Raw genomic sequence first — 19,731 nt, forward strand, 5'->3', positions numbered from 1 at the left:
TTCTCATTTCTTGGTATAGTTCAGACCACCTTAATACAGCAGAGAGTCTGCAGTTATTTGAGTAAGAATTTGAGAAAGCCAATGGCATTTGTGGTTATAATTGGATTGCCCTAGTTCCTCTGCTCTAATCAATGCCCTTGTGTTGGCAAGGTTGTGCTCTCATGCTGGCACTGCTTCGTGGGCAACCATGACATTATCCTGACTCATTCAGTGCCAATCAGCTTGGGGAGCCAACTATGCATACAAATAACTTAAAGGTGAGGAGAGGACCAGACTGAGGAGAAAGTGCTAACCCCAGCCCTTCAGCCAGCTCCTCTACTCTCTGCACCCTCAGTTCACCACTCAAATTTCCCTTTTAAATAACTGACTTCCAAAAGGAGCAGGTGCCCAAGGAAAAATGTGTTAAGGATGGGGAGAAGCTCAACAGGGCTCGAGTGAGGCTGAACAAAAGGGTGTGGAGCAAAAGCAGAGCTCTGCAGGGTCCCAAGTAGGACCATGAAGCTCAGGTGCCTTCTCCTCCAAAAATCCAGGCAGAGGGATGTTAGCAAAAAAAGAGGGAATTGCAAAGACACCTATCACACAGAAGGTGTATGAAAGAAATTAATTGATATTCACTGGGCTTGTACTGAAATCCTGCAGCTGCTGTCGCATATTAAAAAAATCCCACAAATCCACCCAAAACCCAGAAAGTATCACATGAAATTTCACAGCTTGTTCTGAGAGCCCTGACTTGCCCCAGATCATGCAGGGGAATCAGAGCCCAGCACAGCCAGGAAAAATGACTTTCCTTTTTGTGTAGAGATCTGGCACAGAGTCACAGAATCATTTAGGTTGGAAATGATACTTAAGATCATCAAGTCCAATCATTAATCTAATGCTGCTCTTGATACAGTATCAGTGTTCCCTCCCCATCCAGCACAAAAATGAAGTTCAGACACATCATCACCTCCAAAACAACTGAATTATTTCCACTCACAAAGTCACTCCAACAGTGTGGTACTTGGACAGGTCACATGTTGGGTGTTTGTCAGCCTGGTTACTGGAAAACCAGGCACCAGTGATGGGGATGTAATGTATGGAAAGCCACTCCTGGACTTTGGTAGTACTGAACTGTTATCTTCACCCATCTTTCTTGCACGTAGATAGTGTGCACTCACCTGTAAAAAATTAAATGCCAATGGCTGTGCACTGTTCTCAACTCATCTGTGAAACCCTGACCACGTTAATGGGAGCTGCACACAGGCACTGCCAGGAACTCTGTGTGCCTGATTCTGTTGATATCCTGTTCCATTACAATGGCCACAACAGCAGTGCTCTCACTGAATGCTGCATCAGGCAGAAGGGAAAACCTCTCATGTTACACAAAACTGTGATTTTGCAGCAGCAGCTTCCTACTGCCACACATAACACCAGAAAAGGGTGTGATATTTCCCCACCTTATTTTCTTTTTTTTTTTTCTATTGTGTTAACATAGTAACAGAAATCAGGGAGAAAAATGGTTTGCTTGGCAAGCCCTCAATCTTTGCAATGACCTGAAACATACCGACTTACACATGTAACTGGATGGGTTTAAGAAGCAAAACTTTTTACTTTGTAGAAAAACCAAATTCCAGTGAGTAGACAAACCCTTTAAAACCATCCAAACAACAGTTCAATAATTCAAATATCAGGTGAACCCATGCACCGATTCAACAGCTCATATTCATTGGAGAGGCAGGTAAAGGCTAGAATAATATGAATTTTACTGCATACTTTACTGAGACAATCTATGCTGTTTTCACTGTCTTTATACAGACCTGGTGGTTTATCTTAATTTTTTTTTCTGTTTGGTTTCTTCTTTGTAATGTGGGACTTACAAAGGAGACCCAATCCTGTGAAAGAATATCACTTCCTGATGGCATCTTTCCACTAATGCCATTATTTTTGCTTGGGCAAGAAGCCTCAGCCCAGAATCCATTCATCTGATTTATGGATGTTTCCTGCTGGTTAATGTACTTTGGATCCATCACAAGAAATCGAGCAGGGAAGACTCAGGCCCTATGTGAGTACTTTGCCTGCATGAAAGGGTGACAGGGCAGAGTTGGGATCTGCTTTTGACATAGTAGCTATTGTTATACTAAGCCCAAATACTGAAAGATGGAATGACCACTTATTCCAACAGTCCTAATCCTTTCCATTTCTACATTAACTAGGCCTTGGAATAGAAAGCAATTTGCACAATTAAGTAAGACATGTAACAATTCAAGCAATTCCAGTCCAGCTCTGAGCTCTAAAGAGCTGCACATAGCAGTGAAAAAAAAAAAAAAGTAAAACACAGAGAGAGAGAGAGCAAGAGAAGGGGGAAAAGAAAAACTCTCTTTCTTGAGCTAACAACATCTCCCTGCTACAAAAAAAGTGTGATCCTTTTGAATTGACTTACTATCACAACTTTTCTGAATGTGACCTAGGATTTTTAACAGTTTGCAACTCAGCAGATAGCCCACATCACTTCCAGCCCTACTCTGATCCCGTTGCACAGATAATAAAACCATCCTTTGGAAGTTAATTATTTATTGCACACCTCCATAAAACAGATCTAAATTCAGCTGAACTCCCCTCAGTCAGTCAGTCAGTGTGTGACCCGACAACTCCACAGGAGCAAACCCTGGCCAAAAGCTTCAGTGCAAGCACCAGCTCCAGCTGCCTGGCTGGATTTGCTGCCTGTAGCTGGTACAACAGCAGCTGCCCAAGGGACTGCCATCACCTGGGAAACAGAGGACAGAGGCAGAATGGATTTGCCTTCATGCAGAGATCAGACTGGCTGAAACCAAACCACATTTTTAGGCTCTTCTTGCCAAAAAATGGAATGGAAACTGGCTCCTCTTTAGGACACAAATAAGTCCTACTAAGCTGGACCAAAAATTTTTTCTAGCCCTGGGTCTGTCTTAATTCTGTATCAAGACGTTTTGAATCTCTATCTATCTTTCTATACATCTGCAAATATATCTCAGATGGATTTGCATGAGGCCAAATTCTCCCCTCTGTTACTGTGGGGTGCTGCTGTGGTCAGCATATCCCAGAGCTGAACAGACCTTCTCTGCCAGCAGCTTCATGACCTGCTCAGATAACACCCAGGGATGGAAACATAATGGGGGACCAGCCACTGCCTTGCCCTGCACCACACTGAGATGATCAGTCCTATGAGCAGGACTAATCCTGCCTTCCCTCTGCACAACCAGAGCTGCTGTGTTAGCTAGGAAGGGAGAAGAAGTTTTATTAATAGAGGTGAGATCAGTTAGCTACATTGGAAGGGAAATGATGGATTTGGGCCAGCAGGGATCCAAAAAGAAAGACATTCTGCACTAAGAGTGGAAATGAAAATTTGCTTGATCTTGATTTTTCAAAGCTGCAAATGAGAAAGTGTTCAACTTCAAGTCAATCTGAGCCCACTCAACTGATATTAATGGAGTTTCAACCTTCAGTAGCAAGAGCTGGACAAAATTGCACAGATGAAACTTTCATGGTTGTAACTATTGAAAATGCAGTAAAATATCAGCACTTTCACAAATGCCACTCTTAGAGCAATGCAAAGGAAGGAAGCTTTGATTTGCTCATGTTGTTCATACTTCCCTTTGAATTAAGAAACAGTCTGGGCTCGGGATAGTTCCCTCCCAAACTGTTACGGGAGAACCAAAATCTTGGGCTTCTACAAAGAACTGTTCTTTGTTACTAAGAAAAATACTTGCATGGGTGGATCATAAGCCCTCGGGACCAAGGCACACCTGCTTGTTTTCTCATCTTCCTCCACTCTGAACTTGGCACATACACCTTACTGAAGAGGTTTTCTATATGTCCAGTTAGAGCAATGTTCAGATCCACAGACATGCCCAGGAGCTCCTGCTGCTGAAGTCAGTCCCACATATCAAGCCCAGAGCCTGGAATTTGTGTTTGCAATATGTGAAAATATTAAGGCCAGAAAGCAAAGCTATAAAGCCATGAGCAGTTCAGAATGGCATGAAGCATCCCTGATGCAAAAACCAAGAGTTCCACCCCAATTCACTCACTGATCCTGTGTCTGTGACTATAGAGACTTGGAGGTGCCAAAGCTCAAGGTGATGCTGAGCCCTGATGTCTGTCAGGGTGAGCCTGCCTTTCTTCTCACTGCTTACACCGGAATGCTGAGAACCATGGACTTGCAGTGAGCAACAATCTACTTCCCTCAGTAATAAAACATTCTCTGGTTCACAACTGCTAACACTAAAGACCACACATACTCTAGATGTTTTCTTTCCTGGTGATGAGTATCAGAATGCATTCCAGCCTAAAAGATTATTTTTCTGCCTAAGGTAAAAAGCTGTATGTGAAAGCTATCAATTTTGCATGGTAGACAGAAAGTAGATTAATGAACAAAATAATAAATTGCCTCTTTAAGAAAGGAGATACTAACACATGAGCTGAACATGTGGGAGAAAATGGTACAAGATCACCTTACAGAACTCCCACACATGCTCTTCAGGCAACTTCCAATGCACAAATCACAACTACAACAACCTGTGTCCCACACTTGTGTCTAGTGACACCTATGAGGTACCATGCCAACAAGAACAACACTTAGGCCACCACAACTTTGTAGTGAGTCAGTAAAAGACAAGACAAAATATCCCATTAGGAAAAAAAAGAATTTTTCCAGCAATTGGCCACAGGGTTGTTGATAATGACATTACAGGCATATGGGGGAAAAAGTCACAGAATAGTCAGCCTGTTTATTTTCAGTAATATATGCCATACTGAATAGACAGAAAGCACCAAAGTGATCTCCCTCTGCTTCCTCCACCTCTCCTCCTTCAGTGGATGTCCACAGAGATCAGGTAAAAGTATGTCCATTCCAAGAGAATAATTTAACTTTGCCCACTTACCATGTTTAAATTGCAGAACAATAAGCAGTCAACAATAATTTGTTCAGTCACAATATTAAGTCATATACCCCTAGGGTGTCAGATGGATGCTTGATATATTTTCAATACTAAGAGTAACAACAAAATGCATGCACCTTACTTATAACTCACACTGAGGAATCTTAAACCAAAACTAATTGTGGGATCTGTATCACTGACTGTGATCAATGTTTTTTAACTGAAATCAGTCTATTATTACCTTATTCCACTTGCCAACATCACAAGATACCTCAAACATTACAGACTGATCCCATGGCAAAAGCTTGTGCTTGACCTCCCAGGCCCATCTGACCAAATACCAGTTGGCTCTTACTGTGGTGTTACTTCAACAGGGAGGCAGAAATAGAATTAATTACATTAGCATATGGGAGTTATGATGCAATTCTCTTCTTTAGTTTGGGAGGGAAGGAAACCTGAATTAATTACTATCTGACTAAAAATTACAATCCACTTCTTTAAGATAAGAAACTTTTCTGAGGAAAAGAACAAAGTCAGTGTTTTACCCTGAGGCCAAAAGCAAAGCTGACAGCTTAAACAGACTCTTGAAAGAGCTCAAGGATTGCTCAACCTGGAAGTAAAGGCTTAAGAAAACCTCCCTGCAGATCTCCTGCAACCCTGAGTTTACGTGACACTCGGCAGTACAGAATTTGCCTGAAGACCTGCCTGGAAACCAGACACCTAGAATGCAAAATTCTGCTGGATGAATGAGTTAAAAAAAAAAAAAAAAAAAAAAAAAAAAAAAAGGGACACTGTTGGAAGCAAGACAGAGTCCAAAAGAAACAGCAAAAATACTAAAGGGCTCTAGACCAACAATCCAAGTGCAAAGGATCTGGGATTTTACCACAGACACTCACACAGCACAAACATTAAGTCCTGTGGAAAAGGAATTCAAAGTTTCTGCCTCAAAACCACTATAAAGTAAGAACATAACACATACAAAGGGTCTGTAGAAGGAGCAGGAAATTTTTCATCACTGGCCCCATTCCACTCCATTGCCAATTGTAACACTGTGGACACACCTTGAACCACAGTTCAAGTGGGAACAAAAGCTCATCCCCACCCTGCACCAATGAAAGACCACACTGCAAAGTCAGGCTTTAGCCACAGTACCAGAACCCTAACACATCCTCCCCCAGGTCTCCTCTCTGGTCATGGCACTGATAACACACTAACATTCTGGCAACCTCAGTGGGACTATCCCTTCCAAGCACATGGGAACATGGTGACAGGACCATCTCCTGCTTGTGCCATGGGTTCACTGGTGACTTCCCATGCAGCTGGCTGGCATTAGGAGAGCAGGCTGGTGCTAATTATCATGCAGAAACAAAATCACCATCATTGAGGTGGCAGCACCAGGCATCTGCTTGCTCAAAACACAAGGCAGCACTCCTCTGCTCTGGTGGTTCCCCAGTGTCATGTTCAGTGGGAAAGGTTGTTACAGTTACTATGAAAGGGTAATCCATTACAAATTACTCATTAATGCAACTGAAAAATCAGTGACATATTATTGAGTATACCTGTATCATGCCAGCTCAGTGGCAAGACTTGTTTCATGCTGCTGGTTTCTCCTGTTCTTTTTATAAGACCCTTTTCAGCACAACTTACACAGAGAGCTTCCCTCCTCCTCACCTGGACCACATGGGGCTCTCCTTTGTGAACCTGCTGAGCCTGTCCACACATGTACTGTCCAGTAGTCAAACTTCTGTAACACCCAAAGAAATACCAGCAAATTTGACACCCTTCTGCATCTGTTTCTGGCAGGTACTGGGATGTACTAAGCCTGCAGGTTGTGTCCTGTAGCCATCTGTGCCGGTAATACTTGGTGGATTTTGGAAAGCAGCCTCAGCAGGTGAGTCACTGGGCTTTCCCACCTCTGCCAGCAGTGGGTGGGGGCACAGTCAGCACGGTGCAGGTAAGACCTGCTCTGTCCTGCACTCATCTGAGCCTTCTTCCAAAATCTCACCACCTCAGCACAAACTGCTGGAAGGCCTCTTTGCTGGCTACAGCCCCATGGCTCCCTTCCAGAAACAGGAACAGCTCTAATTGTCTTCCTACTAGTTTGGCACCATCAGAGTGTTACTGCTGCTTCTGCATGAGGAGTTTTGCCCGTGGTGGATATTCCTGCTTTAAATGCTCTCATTATGGAGTGAGGACTTTGTGCAAGATCCTCACATGCAGCCTCAGAGTCCAGGTCCAATGCCAGCCTCAGGATGGGACAGCTGACCAGCAGCAAGAGAGGGAGAAGCTCACACTCACACTCACTCAGTCGTTGGTTTATCATCTCAGCCCCAGACAGCTCCTGAATGTAAAAGAAGTATGAGAAATGAGGCAAGAACAGAGAGGTATTTAACTAATGAAGCTGGAATGGAAACTGGATGTGCAGATCAGCCAAATGAAGGCAGTGGGTACAAAGAAGGAGATGCCCCAAAAAGTTCAGTCAGGAGTCCTGCATCAGGGTCACAGTAAAGGCTGCACAGAATTTGCTAATTTGGAGCAAGAGCTGGGCAGGAAACAGAAGTAGGGCAACAAAAGGGCACAATACCTGCAATTATACTCATGGACACAGGGTAATTGTGGCTCTGCAACCAGGTAGGTAGAGACCACATCTGTCTCAGAACAAGGAGTGGCCAACAAGCAGAATGATTGAGAAGATTCAATAAAAGGCTAAAGCTGTCACAGACCCCAACATAACCAGAAGAGAAGAGCTTCAGAGAACTCAGCAACCAAAATATACATACAAATTATATACAGACATACATCAGTGACAAAAGCCATGGGAAATATGATATAAAGGAGAAGCAGCAGAAATGGATATAAAACCCAGAGCAAGAGGCAGCCTGAAGTGGATTTAAGTGATGACCAAAGGCAGTGTCCTGTTGGCATCTGGAGCTGGACATCTCTCTGCAAGACCAAACCTTGAGGGTTTCACGTGGAAAAGGCTCCCAGGTCTGCTCCTGGCAGAAGGTCCCACTGGATGGGGGCTTGTGGAGGTGCTGCTGGCCTCATGAAGGTGGCTGGCACACAGACACAGGATGCAGCTCCACGCCTTTATCACTGGAGTCAGATTGTTCCTGCGTGGGGCGCAGGAAAGCTGCGCTCTCCAGCCTTGCAATGAGCCGCTTCCTTTTTCCTTTTTTTAGGATCACAATTTCTTTTCTCTTCCTCCTCCACCTCAAAAAAGCGGATATTTAATAAATGGGTCGGAAGAGCTTGCTATCCCGAAGCGATGGGTGGTAGTGGGGCTGCACCTACAGTGACATCATGTGTCACAGCCTGGCCAAGTCCTCATCCCGTCAGGGCTATTCAGTAAAACACAACTAATTATTCTGCCAGATCCCCGGCCAGATGACAAACTGATTCACAGCACTAACTAAAAGAAAAGAAGGAGAGGAAAAAGCACTATTTCCTATGACTGAAACTACATTAACCTGTTACCCCAAGGAAAACTCTGTCCAAGGCTTTTCTTGTGGCGCCTGAGCTGTATGCCAGACACCTGAAATGCATTGCCAGAGACCCCAGTGCTGTGCTATGAAAGTTCATCAGCAGAGCACAGCTTCCATTTGATATCCATCAGCAGTCAGAGGAAAAAGATCTTTTTCCAGAACACCTGCAGAGCATCTTTTATGTCAGAAGACCTAAAACTGTTATCAGAAACTGCTAATTAAAATACCTGGTTTTCTAAGCTGACCTCAGGACACTGAAAACTAAAAGTAAGGCCAGGGAGACTGCTGCAAATGAAAGCTTTTACTCAATCTATTAGTCAATTCACAAGGGAAACTTTCCTGAATACCCCAAGAAGTCTAAAATTACATCATTATGGCAAGGGCACACCAGTATGTTTCTTATTAATCACTTCCAGGAAGATGACTATCAGAAAGTCATTCTTAATAGCACCACTGCCTGGCAACATAGGGCCCTTGTTCACCTCAGGGTGGGGGTACCTTAGGTTTCTCTCACATCAATTTCCTCTTCGAGCTAATTTCCACCCCTGCCAAAAGCCTGCAAAGCAAACACATTGTTTCACAAGTTCTTCTGACAAATGACTGGATTCTCATAACACCCTACAACTACGACTAACTCCCAAACTCTCATGAAACCATTCTCCTCTGGCAGAAGTGAGAGATACACCATGTCTAAAACAATGAGTGCTGCTAGATTTTGCATGTTCATCTCTGCTGCAAAGACATGCGAGATACCTTCTCTCACCAGATGTAACCTCAGGTAGGATGTCAAAGTTCAGCATTACCCAAACTGCTCTGAACTTGCTCCTTAAATGAAATAACCAAGACTTGTTCACCATACACGCATGGCCATAGCAATATTCCCTTTAAAAGCTTGGACAATGACAAAAAGAAACAAAAAGAAGAGATGGAGGGAAAGAGGACAGGAAGACTCTCATGCCTATCTGGAACACTTATGTTTGTGTTTGAGAGGTGAGAACTCCTCCCTTCACTACATGAAGCAACTGATAAGAGCAAGAAAACAAAGACAAGCCAGAAGAAAAACATATTGGAACAGAGGAAGAAGAGATATACACCACAATGGTAAAATCACAGATGGAGTATTATTCTTGTGAATAACAACACAGAAGAATAATATCCTAAATGGGAACTAAAATACAATAGGGTGAAACACAGCAGTCTGTCACAGCAGCACAGTCAAGTCCACAAACAAAATTCAGAGCCCTCCCAGCTACCTTTGATTCAATGAGTCCTGTGATCTGCTGCTCCGTTCCTCCAAGGGTTACTGATGCAATGTGCCAGATTCCGTGTTTCTTTCCAACTGTTCTGAGTCTCCTGCATCTGATCTCAAAGAAGGGAGCAGAAACAGCTGGAAGAGAGAAACCAGAATGGCATATTCCAGCAGCAACCCTTGGAAGAACAAACAATGACAGCCTTGTGAGAGGTACGCTGTACCCCTGGCACATAGGTTTGCATGTGGAGCTGGGTTCACATGTCTTCTAGCAGAAACACATGTTGCTCTGGCTGGTCACAGAGTATCAGAGCATCTTTAGACTTAGCAAGATCAGTGCAAGCTGGCTGAACAGACTGACAGCTCAACAGCACAGCCATGATCCACAGTCATGGGTGGCAAACAAGTAATGCATGCTAACTGCTCCCTAATTTGGGCACCATACATCTCCTCTACTTCCTGAGCAACTCCACCTACTTTGGAGCATATGAGCAGCTTGCAGTCCACAGGGGAACCCAGTCAAGGTCTACTCTCTTTAGGCTTTAAAGTTCCTGTAGATCTAGCTGCAGGCCAAAGGGGTTGGCAGGTGAAACAGGAGACTGAAGGAATAAGCTTCTGCAGATAAAATTTAGGTATTTTCTGCCAAAGGGGAGGATTAGTTGTGAACATCAGGAAGTCAAGGAAGCAGAGAGCAGCAGGAGGCCACTGCAGATAATAGGGACAGTAAGAGCAAGGCTATTGCTCATCAAAGCACATGAAGGGGGAGAGAAAAAGACTTGTGCTCTTTCATATGTGCAAGGAACTAGAAAGAGGGAGTGAGGAGGTCAGGGAGATGGTGCTGGTGGAGGAAGGGCCATGAGGGGAAAAAAAAAAAGCCTTTGAAAATGAACCATGGAAAAGCAATTACTAACTGTCAGGATTGGTGTTAGGACCTTCTCATTTCCACTAGAAAGATGTAAGACATGGCAACTCACAGCCAGATTTGGGGAGGGAAGACCAGGAGCATAGCAAGACCAAGACAGAAGGATGCAATTTAAAGGACAGAGTATCAGACAGACAGTATATCAGATTAGGATGGTTGGGAATTACACGTAGGAGAGAAGAGAAAACAAGTTTAAGGGCTCACAGGATACTTAAGGCAAGACAGACCAAAAGCTCTCTTGCTTGCTTTATATCAGGAAATCAAAAAGAAACTGCAACACATTTTCTGACCACAACTTCCTTATAGCTAATTCCTAGAAAGCACAAGTGCACCTCGTCTCTCCAGGACAGTGTTACCACCACATGCCCCGTCCTAGCAATCACAGCACCATTTCTAGAGGGGTCCCTCAACTCCACATCCCTTCTTTCCCACACAAACCCACTGCCTTTTACCTGCAAATAGCACTTCCAAGTATCAAGTCATCCAAGGCAGTAACAAAATGAGTACCTGGAGTATTGCAAGTCTGCCTGTCTCCTGAAGAGTTGGTTGGAGGTGTCCGGTGTCGGTAGACAAGATGTGGTTTATTGTGCTCTTCTTCATACTCCTGTTCCTCAAGCGATAGGAGTGGCTCTACAAAATAGTCCCCATCATCAGACTTGAATGTGCCTAGCTGAGAGGGACCAGAGAGAGGAACAGGAGGTCAGCTTTGCACAATGACAAGCCAGCTGGCAGCACCACCCCGCAAAGCAATTAATGAGGGAGGTGTGCCTACTTCTGTGGTAACCCCTGTGAAAGCACCAGCTGGAACTCCAGCTTTGGTCACACTGCTTGCACCCACCCTGGGCTGCACAGCCATCCCACTGGTGCTCACAGAGGGAAAATTACTAACCCACAGGCAGGGAGCATGAGAAGGGCACACCTGCCAGACTCTGTCCTCATGCCAGTGACATTAACAAGCCAGTCCTGCCCAAATGGAGTTACTGTGTGCTGGAGGTCCCAGTGCAAACCTATCACATGCCAGTTTCACACAGCACGTCTCCCTGAGACAGGCTTTTAACCCACACCTAAGGACCAGAGGAAGGTGTCCAACTGGTGAAATCCCTGCCTATGAGAAGACATCAACACTCCTAGTTTCATACAACTATGAATGCAGATATTTGGCAAGTAAATAAAAAACTATCCAAGACAAAAGATTCCGCAGCTATCCCATACTGGGATGCATGGCCAGTACCTGGGAGGGAAGCCACATACACGTGCCCAGGCCCAGGTGAACACATGCACTCAGAGGAATTCCTGGACTGAATGAAGCCAGCAGAAACCTACAGAGAGCCCTTGAGATCGGCACCCCGTGGGACTGAAAGGCACCAGGGCACACAGAAGAGTCAGCCCTTTTAGGAGCTCCCGTTCATCCCGGTGCCAACATCCCTGCACCGAAAGGCACCCAGCTGTGGCACCAGGGCCCGGGATGCCCCTGCTCCGGGCTGCTGGGTGGCTCCGGGGCCAGCGCTGGTGGTCAACCCGCAGCCAGCCCTCACGGCCACCCCCGGGGGTCCGTGCGCGGGTCTGGCCCGCGGACCGCCCGCCCGGGTGGCAGCGGACCGCATTTTTTCCCTCAAAATCCGCAGAGCAGGAGCGGGAAACCGCAGAAACCGACCGGCTTTGAGCGGCATGGGAGAAAACCCTAGTAGGGGCGGGCGGGAGCCGCCCCCGCGGTGAGGGGAAGGGGCGGGCGCCATCCCTCAGCCGGCCCCATCCCTCAGCCAGCCAGCCAGCCCACCCTCATCCCGCTCCTCCCGCTCCTCCTCGGCGCTTCCGCCCCCGGTCCTCAGCGGGGCGGGGCCGGGCCGGCGGCCGGGGCGCGGGTCTCACCATCCCGGAGCAGAGGCTGATAACGGCGGTGAGCCGAGGCCGGGCATTGACGTGGCCCCGGTAGAAGCAGTGCTTCACGTCGGCGTCGGCCGCCTCGGCGTAGAGGCGCCGCTGATCCGCGGCGGGCTCTCCCAGGAGGCTGACGGTGAAGAGCGGGGCGATGAAGGCCGAGCTGGCCGTCAGGTTGAAGAGGAACTGCTGCCCGAAGGCGGACAGCCTGTAGTGTGCCTTCGGGGAGGCGGCGGCGGCCGCCGTCCAGGCGTCGGGGGCGGCACTGGTGCTCCGCCGGCGCCGCCTGAAGTGGACATCGGTGGGGAAGGGCTCACCGAACTCATTCACTCGGGTAGGAGTCACGATCTCGTACTCGCTGAGCTTCTCCAGCAGCTGGGCTGCGAGGGGACAGACGCGTATGCCGCTGAGTGAGGTGGCCGAGCCCCGCGGCCCCGGGGGGCGGCAGCGCAGCGCTCCCCGCGCCCCTCCCCGAGCACCCCTTACCTTGCCTGGGGTGCAGCTTCTGCCTCCTCGCTCCCGTCCTCAAGCCGTCGATGAAGAGCGTGGTGAGTGCCAGCGCCAGCGGCGCCAGCTGCATGGTGCTGCGCGCTGTCCTCGGAGGAGCAGCCTTCCCCGCCTCCGCTCCTTCTCCTCCTTTTTCCTCCCTTTGCCTCTTTTAATTTTTTTTCTGCTCTTCTCCTTTCTCCCCTCCCGGCCCCCGGAGCGCAGCCCCGGGCGGCGTTAGGGGCGCGCGGGCGGGCGGCGCGCGGGGCGCGGGGGGCCGCGCATGGTGCGCGGGGCGGACGGGCCGGGACCGGGACCGGGACCGACGGGCCGGGACGGGGGAGCCGCCCGCCCGCCTGCCTGCCTGCTCTCCCTCGCTTTCCGCCTCTCCCCCCGTCGGGCTGCTGGACGAGAGCTGCCGGGACTCAGTTTAAAAAGGGGCGTGCTCCATAGATCAAGTAGGACAAGAGCCCGCCCTCCTCCGCTCACCCCCATGTCACTGTCTTTTCTTATTGAAGTCGCAGGTTTTGGGCTTCTGCTGGAGCTGGACGGACCGGGGGAGTCACGGCTCCACACGCCCCGGCTCCGGCGCCCGCTCCCCGCCGGCTCCTTCCAAAAGGTTTTCAAATCCCAAAGTAGCCCGGGCTGAGCGGCACCGGCAGCTGCCTGATCTGCCAGGTCCTGGTGGGATGAGTCGCTTTTGTCACTCACTGGGAGGAGAGTTGAGTTTTCTTACATAATTAACATATTCATTTTTATTTTTTTTTCCCAAGGCTGTTGAAGAAATGGACCAGCAATTGAAGAATCCCCTGTGTGGCACTTCTTATAGCAGTTGTTTTCTTCTGCATTCTGAGATGAGAGGCAATTCAAACTACTTTTGTTCAGGATTAGGTTTGTGTTGTGCACTTTTCAGGCACCCTGAGGGAAAAAGAAAGATTATATCCTTGTCTGAGTTTATTTTATTTTATTTTGTTTTATAGTTTGAAAGGTCTCTGTAAAAAAATTTTTAGAGCTAAATGTAATTAAACGTTGTCTTCTACCCCTTCCTCAAATAAAAATCCCCATCCTTGGTTTAAAAGGATTTTAAACCTTTAAAGCCTGTGAGCAAGGCAAAAGAGAAGTTTGAGAAGTTCAGTTTGAACTTCCACAGAAAATGTCAAAGTTCTTTACGCTCTTTGCTCAACTTTGGGACAAAGCATAGAAATGCTGGTATTTCCTTGCAGAAGGGGAAAGTTTTAAAATAAAAATTAATTCAGAATCCATTTCTGGGCAAAATGGCACCTCGTGATTCTTCAAAACAACTGGTGAAGTCCTACAGACCTCAACTATTAGGAGTCAATTATTAATTTTTTATTATGAGTATAAAAGAGTAAGTAAAGCATCACCTGAAGAGCTGTGCATCTTCAGCCCTGTGACTGGCTGGCCAGGCTTGAAGGGCTGGGAGACAGAGCCTCAGCAGAGCAGGCATCTCCATGATTGTGGAGACTCAAGTCAGCTCACCCTCAGGGCAAGGTGTAATGGCACATAACCTCCCTGCATGGCATTGTGCCCACCCTTATAAACCAGATTTAATTAAAATCTTGGATACTTACAGTGAGATAACCATATCTCTCAGGGTGCTTGTGGAGCACCCTGAGCCCTGACCACCTCCCTACAACATCCACATGTACCCCAAAACTTTCAGTCCTTACAGAGAGAGATACACAGAGGGTGCTTAGCTTGGGATAATGCTCCAGAAATCATGGCAGGAGAAGGAAGGGTAGGCTGTATCCCTAACTCAGGTGGGTGTGGACACATTTCCCAGGAGTGCCAAGGGGAGCCTGGGCTGCCAGTTGGGTGTGTGGAGCAATATTGAGCAGTCGATCAGCAAAGGGGAGTGAGGAAAAGTGAACCGAGTTGCCTGAAGTAGGAGAGGTGAAAAGCTGAGCATAGCATTAGGGCTGAGTCAGAGGGGAGGGGAGGAGGCTTACCTGGAGCTAGTCCTGCCTGGTGTCCTGGGTGCAGCCTTCAGTCCTCAAATCAACATAGTGTTGGGAAACACATCTGGTTTATCTGGGCCATAGGGTGCCCCAGGGCATCCCTATCACACAAACATCCCACCACTGTCAGCCTCAGCATCCCCTGTGCCACAGCAGGTGCTGGTGAGAGCTGCCTTGCTTCTGTTCAACTCGCTGTCGCAGGGAAACCTACCAAAGCTTGGGGGGTTTCTTTTCCTCTTTACTTTTCTACAAGGTGGCCAGTTAATTTGGCTCTGGGGTGAGGTTTGATGGAGCTCAGGAGCTGGTACAGGGTGAGAAGTGACAGCACATACCTGTGACTTGGTTGGGTAGGACCCTTTCCTTTTTGGTGCAGAGCTGAATGGAGCAAGGTTGTTTTTGCGGAGCATCCTCACAGCTTCACCCACTGATCTGAAACCTGATGGAAGGCAAGGAATACAACTCCATCATTCAGAAGAGGGGATCCATCTCCTGGGACTTCATTATGGGGCAGAGTTGGGAGTAGTCTGAACCCTCTCAGGACAAAATCCTGACTTTGCAATGTCACTAAATATACATACATACATGCATACATACCATACAGTATGGCATGACTTCCAGAGCCATTTCCATCAATATGCACAAGTTTTATGTTGTGTGGCACTTTGAATCGTTACAGCTGGAGATTAGAAGTGCAGAATGAAAGCTGTACTGTAAGTAAATAGATTATGTGGAGTTTAGAGAAACTAATCTACAATCTTAAATTCAAATAACTTTCCTATTAGGAAGGATCTATTAATACTTACGGTATGGTAATTGTGCACACTCCAAGTCCTCACCCAGTGAAAAGTAAGCTAAGAGTCCATACCTACCCGTGGAAAAATCCCCTTAAAACACTGGGAATTTTGCCTGTGTAAATACTGCAGAACTTGAGCTGCAAATGCCTATTCTATAAACCACAAAATCAGAACTTGATCACAACAGCAAAACTTAAGTAAGAAATTTAAGACAGTGCACACTGCTGCAAGAATACACTTGAACCCAGATTTCCTGAGGTTTTTGCACTGCTTTTCTCCCTTGTTACCATTTCCTTTTCCTTATAGGTAAGGTCACCTCAGAACTAATATTTGTTCTTTGCAGCTCATCTTTAACTGTTGTAGCCTCTTGCTTGCTCAATGATTATTCCACAAGGCAATTCTCTTTTGGTGGTTGCTCCTCAATGCTACAAGATATCTGAAATCAGCCAACTTTTCTCCTGTCTAATCTGTGTGGTCAGAAAGGCTTCATTCCCTTCAAACAACTGACTGCCCTTTTCTGCATCTCTCATTCATCTGCTGATGCTGGTAACATGGATACTGCTCTGGGCTGCCTTTCTCTTTGTTTTGGAAGCTCTCATAAAGGCTTCTCTTTAAAAGATATTTTCAGCAGTTGTGTCAAAACTGGATTTTTAAGTTGTTATAAGCCTTTCATGTTTGTTTAGAAGACTGAAACTTGCAAGTTCTTGGTGTATACTTAATTTTCAAACGTGTTATCTATGTCAAGTCAACTTTTTAGTCCTCGTTAAAAGGATGTAAATATCCTCATCTTCTGTAGTCCTTTAAGCTCCTACTTCCTCCCTGGGGTTCTCTTCTTACCCCATGTAGTGTGCTGCTGCCATCAAGATCTGAATCACTGGGTTGTTTGGGAGTTTGTTCCTCTGACTTGTAGGAGGCTGGGAGGTGTTCCCTGCCATTCCCAGCAATACCAGCACAGCACTGCTGTCACTGCTGTCACAGCTTGCCCTCTGTGGGCCCATATCCTGGTTCCCATTGTAGGGCCAGTGCCTGAGGGAGGTGTGAAATGGTGTGCCAGGATGCTGCAGAGCCATTGGTGCCATCCCACTGCCCTGAGTTCTGAGATGTGCCCTCTGAAGGTAATTCAAGGTTACCCAGGGAAATAATACCCAACATCCTTCATCTCAGTCTTGGGTCAAGCTGTGCAACTCAAACATCTTCCCAGCCAGTGCATTGCAGCAGGATCTGCATCCTGTGGGAGCCATCCATTGCTCTGCACAGAGGTGCAAGTGGGGCACAGTGGAAATAGAGTGTAACCTTGTCCTTGCAGTTATCATCCCTGCTCTTTGCCTGGGTAGGGAACCATCATTTGGGACCAGAAAGTGAAGGAGTGAAAGCAAACAAGTCTGTTCCACTGCTCCACTCACATGCAAGGAAACTGGCACTCAGTTTGCTTCAGAAACAGCTTTGACCCTGGAAAACAGATACACGAGTAGGAACCAGGGACTGGGTGGGAAGAACAGCAAAGCCCACGTAGACACTGCAGATGTGTGGGATTTTCATCTTCAGGTCAGCATGGATGGACATAATGATCCCTTGAGGCTCTCCACTTGAAACTGCTGGTTCCAGCTCGCCCCTCCCCTGCTCCCAGCATTGCTGCTGACTGTTTGCACACTGCTCTTTTCCTTACACCTCTTATCTGCCACGTGGAAAGTGCTCAGGCTAGCCCAGCTCCTGGGTCTTGCTGCAGCCTGGCAGTTCCTTTGGCCTCATAAGCAGTTATCCCATTTCCCTTTTTACTGCAGGTAAACCTGAGACAGGTCCTAAACTAGCTAAGAAACATTTAATTCTGAATCTTCCCATTTTTTTGCAAATTAGGCCACATCAAGCTAAACATTATATTGGTTTATCTTTTGTGTTTGACATGCTATAAATCAAACAACCTAAATACACTCCTCATGACTTTTAATATTATGTATGTGTGCATCTATGCTGTGTTCCAGGTTCCTTTGCCAAAACATTAACAGCAATACTAGGAGGACTAAATAGAGCAGATGTTCTGTAATCCCACACCAAAAGGCAACCTGGGAATGTTGGAAATTATGCAGGTACAAAAAGCTTTATCCCTCGAGCCATGTACTTTTATTATATAAACAAATTATCATAACAGCTCTGTGAGGTGTCACCATCACCTTATGAAGAGGAGACTGAGATGATTGATTTGGCAAAGAAAATGGGGTCATTGAACTCTGACCTCATGGTAGTTCCACCCTCCCTCTCCATCTTGTATGCAGCCTAAGTGTATAATGTAATATTTCAGTGCAGGGATCATTAAACTCTAAAACTCTATTTTAGGAGGGTTGTTTTCATTTTTCCAAATAGTAGATTGTCTCCAGAGAGAACAAAATACAAATATCCAGTAAAGCAGGGAAAAAGCTAAGCAACTTTACAGATACTGAGTTCTTTTTCCCTACACTGTTTGATTTCCCTTGGGGTATAACAAGGTGCCCAGCTAAAAGCAAAGACGTTTCCCTGGGGGAAGTCTTTACAATGTTGTCGTATTGTGGTAGGAAGTCTCTACAGGTTATAAAACTGTCAAAAAAATTGTCAATGGCCAAAAAGTTGGGAATGTTTTAGGCCTAATCCAGTGCCTGTCAAAACTCATCATCAGAACTTCCACTGACTTGGAGACGTGCAGAATCTCTGTCATTTCTGGGAGCTATTTTACAGCATCACATCTTGCTCATTAATATCTACCTGACAAGCATATATTACATCCAGTCTTTCTTTACCAAGATGCAACAGCTTGAAAAAAAACCCATTTCTTTTTAGCTTAGAAAAATGTCTGCGCTCACTAAGTTGCAGTACCCAAACTAGGGTGTTTTAAAATTCTTCTCAGGTAGCTGAGGGTTCCCAGAACAGATGGGCACAGGGAGGGAGAAGATAATCTAATGGCAGCCCATCACTTTGTAGCACTGCTGGTACCACATCATTACCACAGCTAGAATGTGCAACAGATCAGAGCCATTGCCCCACCATGCTAAATGATTAAGAGGTGCTGTTTAAATGTGCTGCTTCAGATTTGTCAGCAGTCCCCAACTTGCAGGATATGTTGAGGAAACAACTCTCTTCTTACAGGTGCTCCTACACTCTTGCACCCAGGTTCCTTCTTTCCTCTGAAAGCAGCATTGATAAGGAATAGACTAGAAATGCTTAGGCAGCATATAAACACAGGACAAAAATCTAGAAAGGGATTTGGTCTCTCCCCAACTATGCTGTGTTTGCCCTGGATGAGGGAGTGGTGAGCAAGTTCTATTTTCGGCCGCACACCCTGCGCTGCTTCTCGCGATGGCTGTTGCTGCCTGAGTGGCCGGGCACACCTAACACAGGATCCCTCACTCTGGTTTGTGCTGAACTTCTGCTTTGCTATCCAGTGCCTGCAGCCTTGGCTTTGCTATTTGAATTCACTGTCAGGCTCTACTTTCAACCAAAATAGGAAACTTAGCAATAAGAATTCAGTTTCTTAGAAGATAAGAGTTTAGGTGAGATGTTAAAAAGCAGGAACAAAAGTAGCAGGATGCAACCAAGGGAGAGCAAACTCTGGATGATCTGCAAAGCTGAAACAGAATTGTCTTTTTCTTCCCAGCTGTTTCCAACAGTCATCTCTGCTCTATGCCTTCATGCCTTCTCACTCACTAAATACCTTTTTTTTTGATGCAAAGGCTGTCTGGGAGCAAACCTGGAATCCATACGTTCCCCTCGCAGGTGCGGGGAGAGCTACAAGAATGATGTGAATTGGCTGCAGCCTTCCTAACCACATTCATGTCATGCCACTCTGGCTGGGATGCCGGAGAGAGAATTAATGGAGTGTAAATCCCTGTTTGGAAATCTCCAGCTTCTCCCTGTAACTCCTTCATTCCCTTTGCAAACCACAGGAAGAGGGGATCTCCCCAGAGAATCACAGCTGCACATTTTGGGTCTTGATTAAAAGTAGTGGAGAATTCACACAGCCAGAGCTGCCTGTCTAACGGGTTGAGAGTGAACTGGGATACTTCCAAGGGAATCTGTCA

General features: G+C 46.5%; 1 protein-coding gene and 1 long non-coding RNA gene across 2 annotated transcripts in view; one reads left to right on the forward strand and one right to left on the reverse strand.

Moving 5' to 3' along the window:
* The window catches only part of ADAMTS9 (ADAM metallopeptidase with thrombospondin type 1 motif 9), a 77,856-nt gene extending 64,484 nt beyond the window's left edge, over nucleotides 1-13,372 (reverse strand). Inside the window, 4 exon segments of the mRNA XM_079316642.1 lie at nucleotides 11,056-11,218; nucleotides 12,418-12,873; nucleotides 12,876-12,904; nucleotides 12,907-13,372. Of these exon segments, the coding sequence (XP_079172768.1) occupies nucleotides 11,056-11,218; nucleotides 12,418-12,873; nucleotides 12,876-12,904; nucleotides 12,907-13,006 (748 nt within the window). The 5' untranslated portion in view covers nucleotides 13,007-13,372.
* An 83-nt stretch (nucleotides 13,373-13,455) lies between these two features.
* Nucleotides 13,456-13,958, forward strand: LOC306807688. The gene is made up of 2 exons (XR_013775785.1): nucleotides 13,456-13,590; nucleotides 13,686-13,958. It is a non-coding gene; the product is annotated as an uncharacterized lncRNA (long non-coding RNA).
* The last annotated feature ends 5,773 nt before the right edge of the window (nucleotides 13,959-19,731 follow it).

The sequence above is a fragment of the Erithacus rubecula genome (genome assembly GCF_903797595.1).
Source record: "Erithacus rubecula genome assembly, chromosome: 13".
Lineage (NCBI taxonomy): Eukaryota > Metazoa > Chordata > Aves > Passeriformes > Muscicapidae > Erithacus > Erithacus rubecula.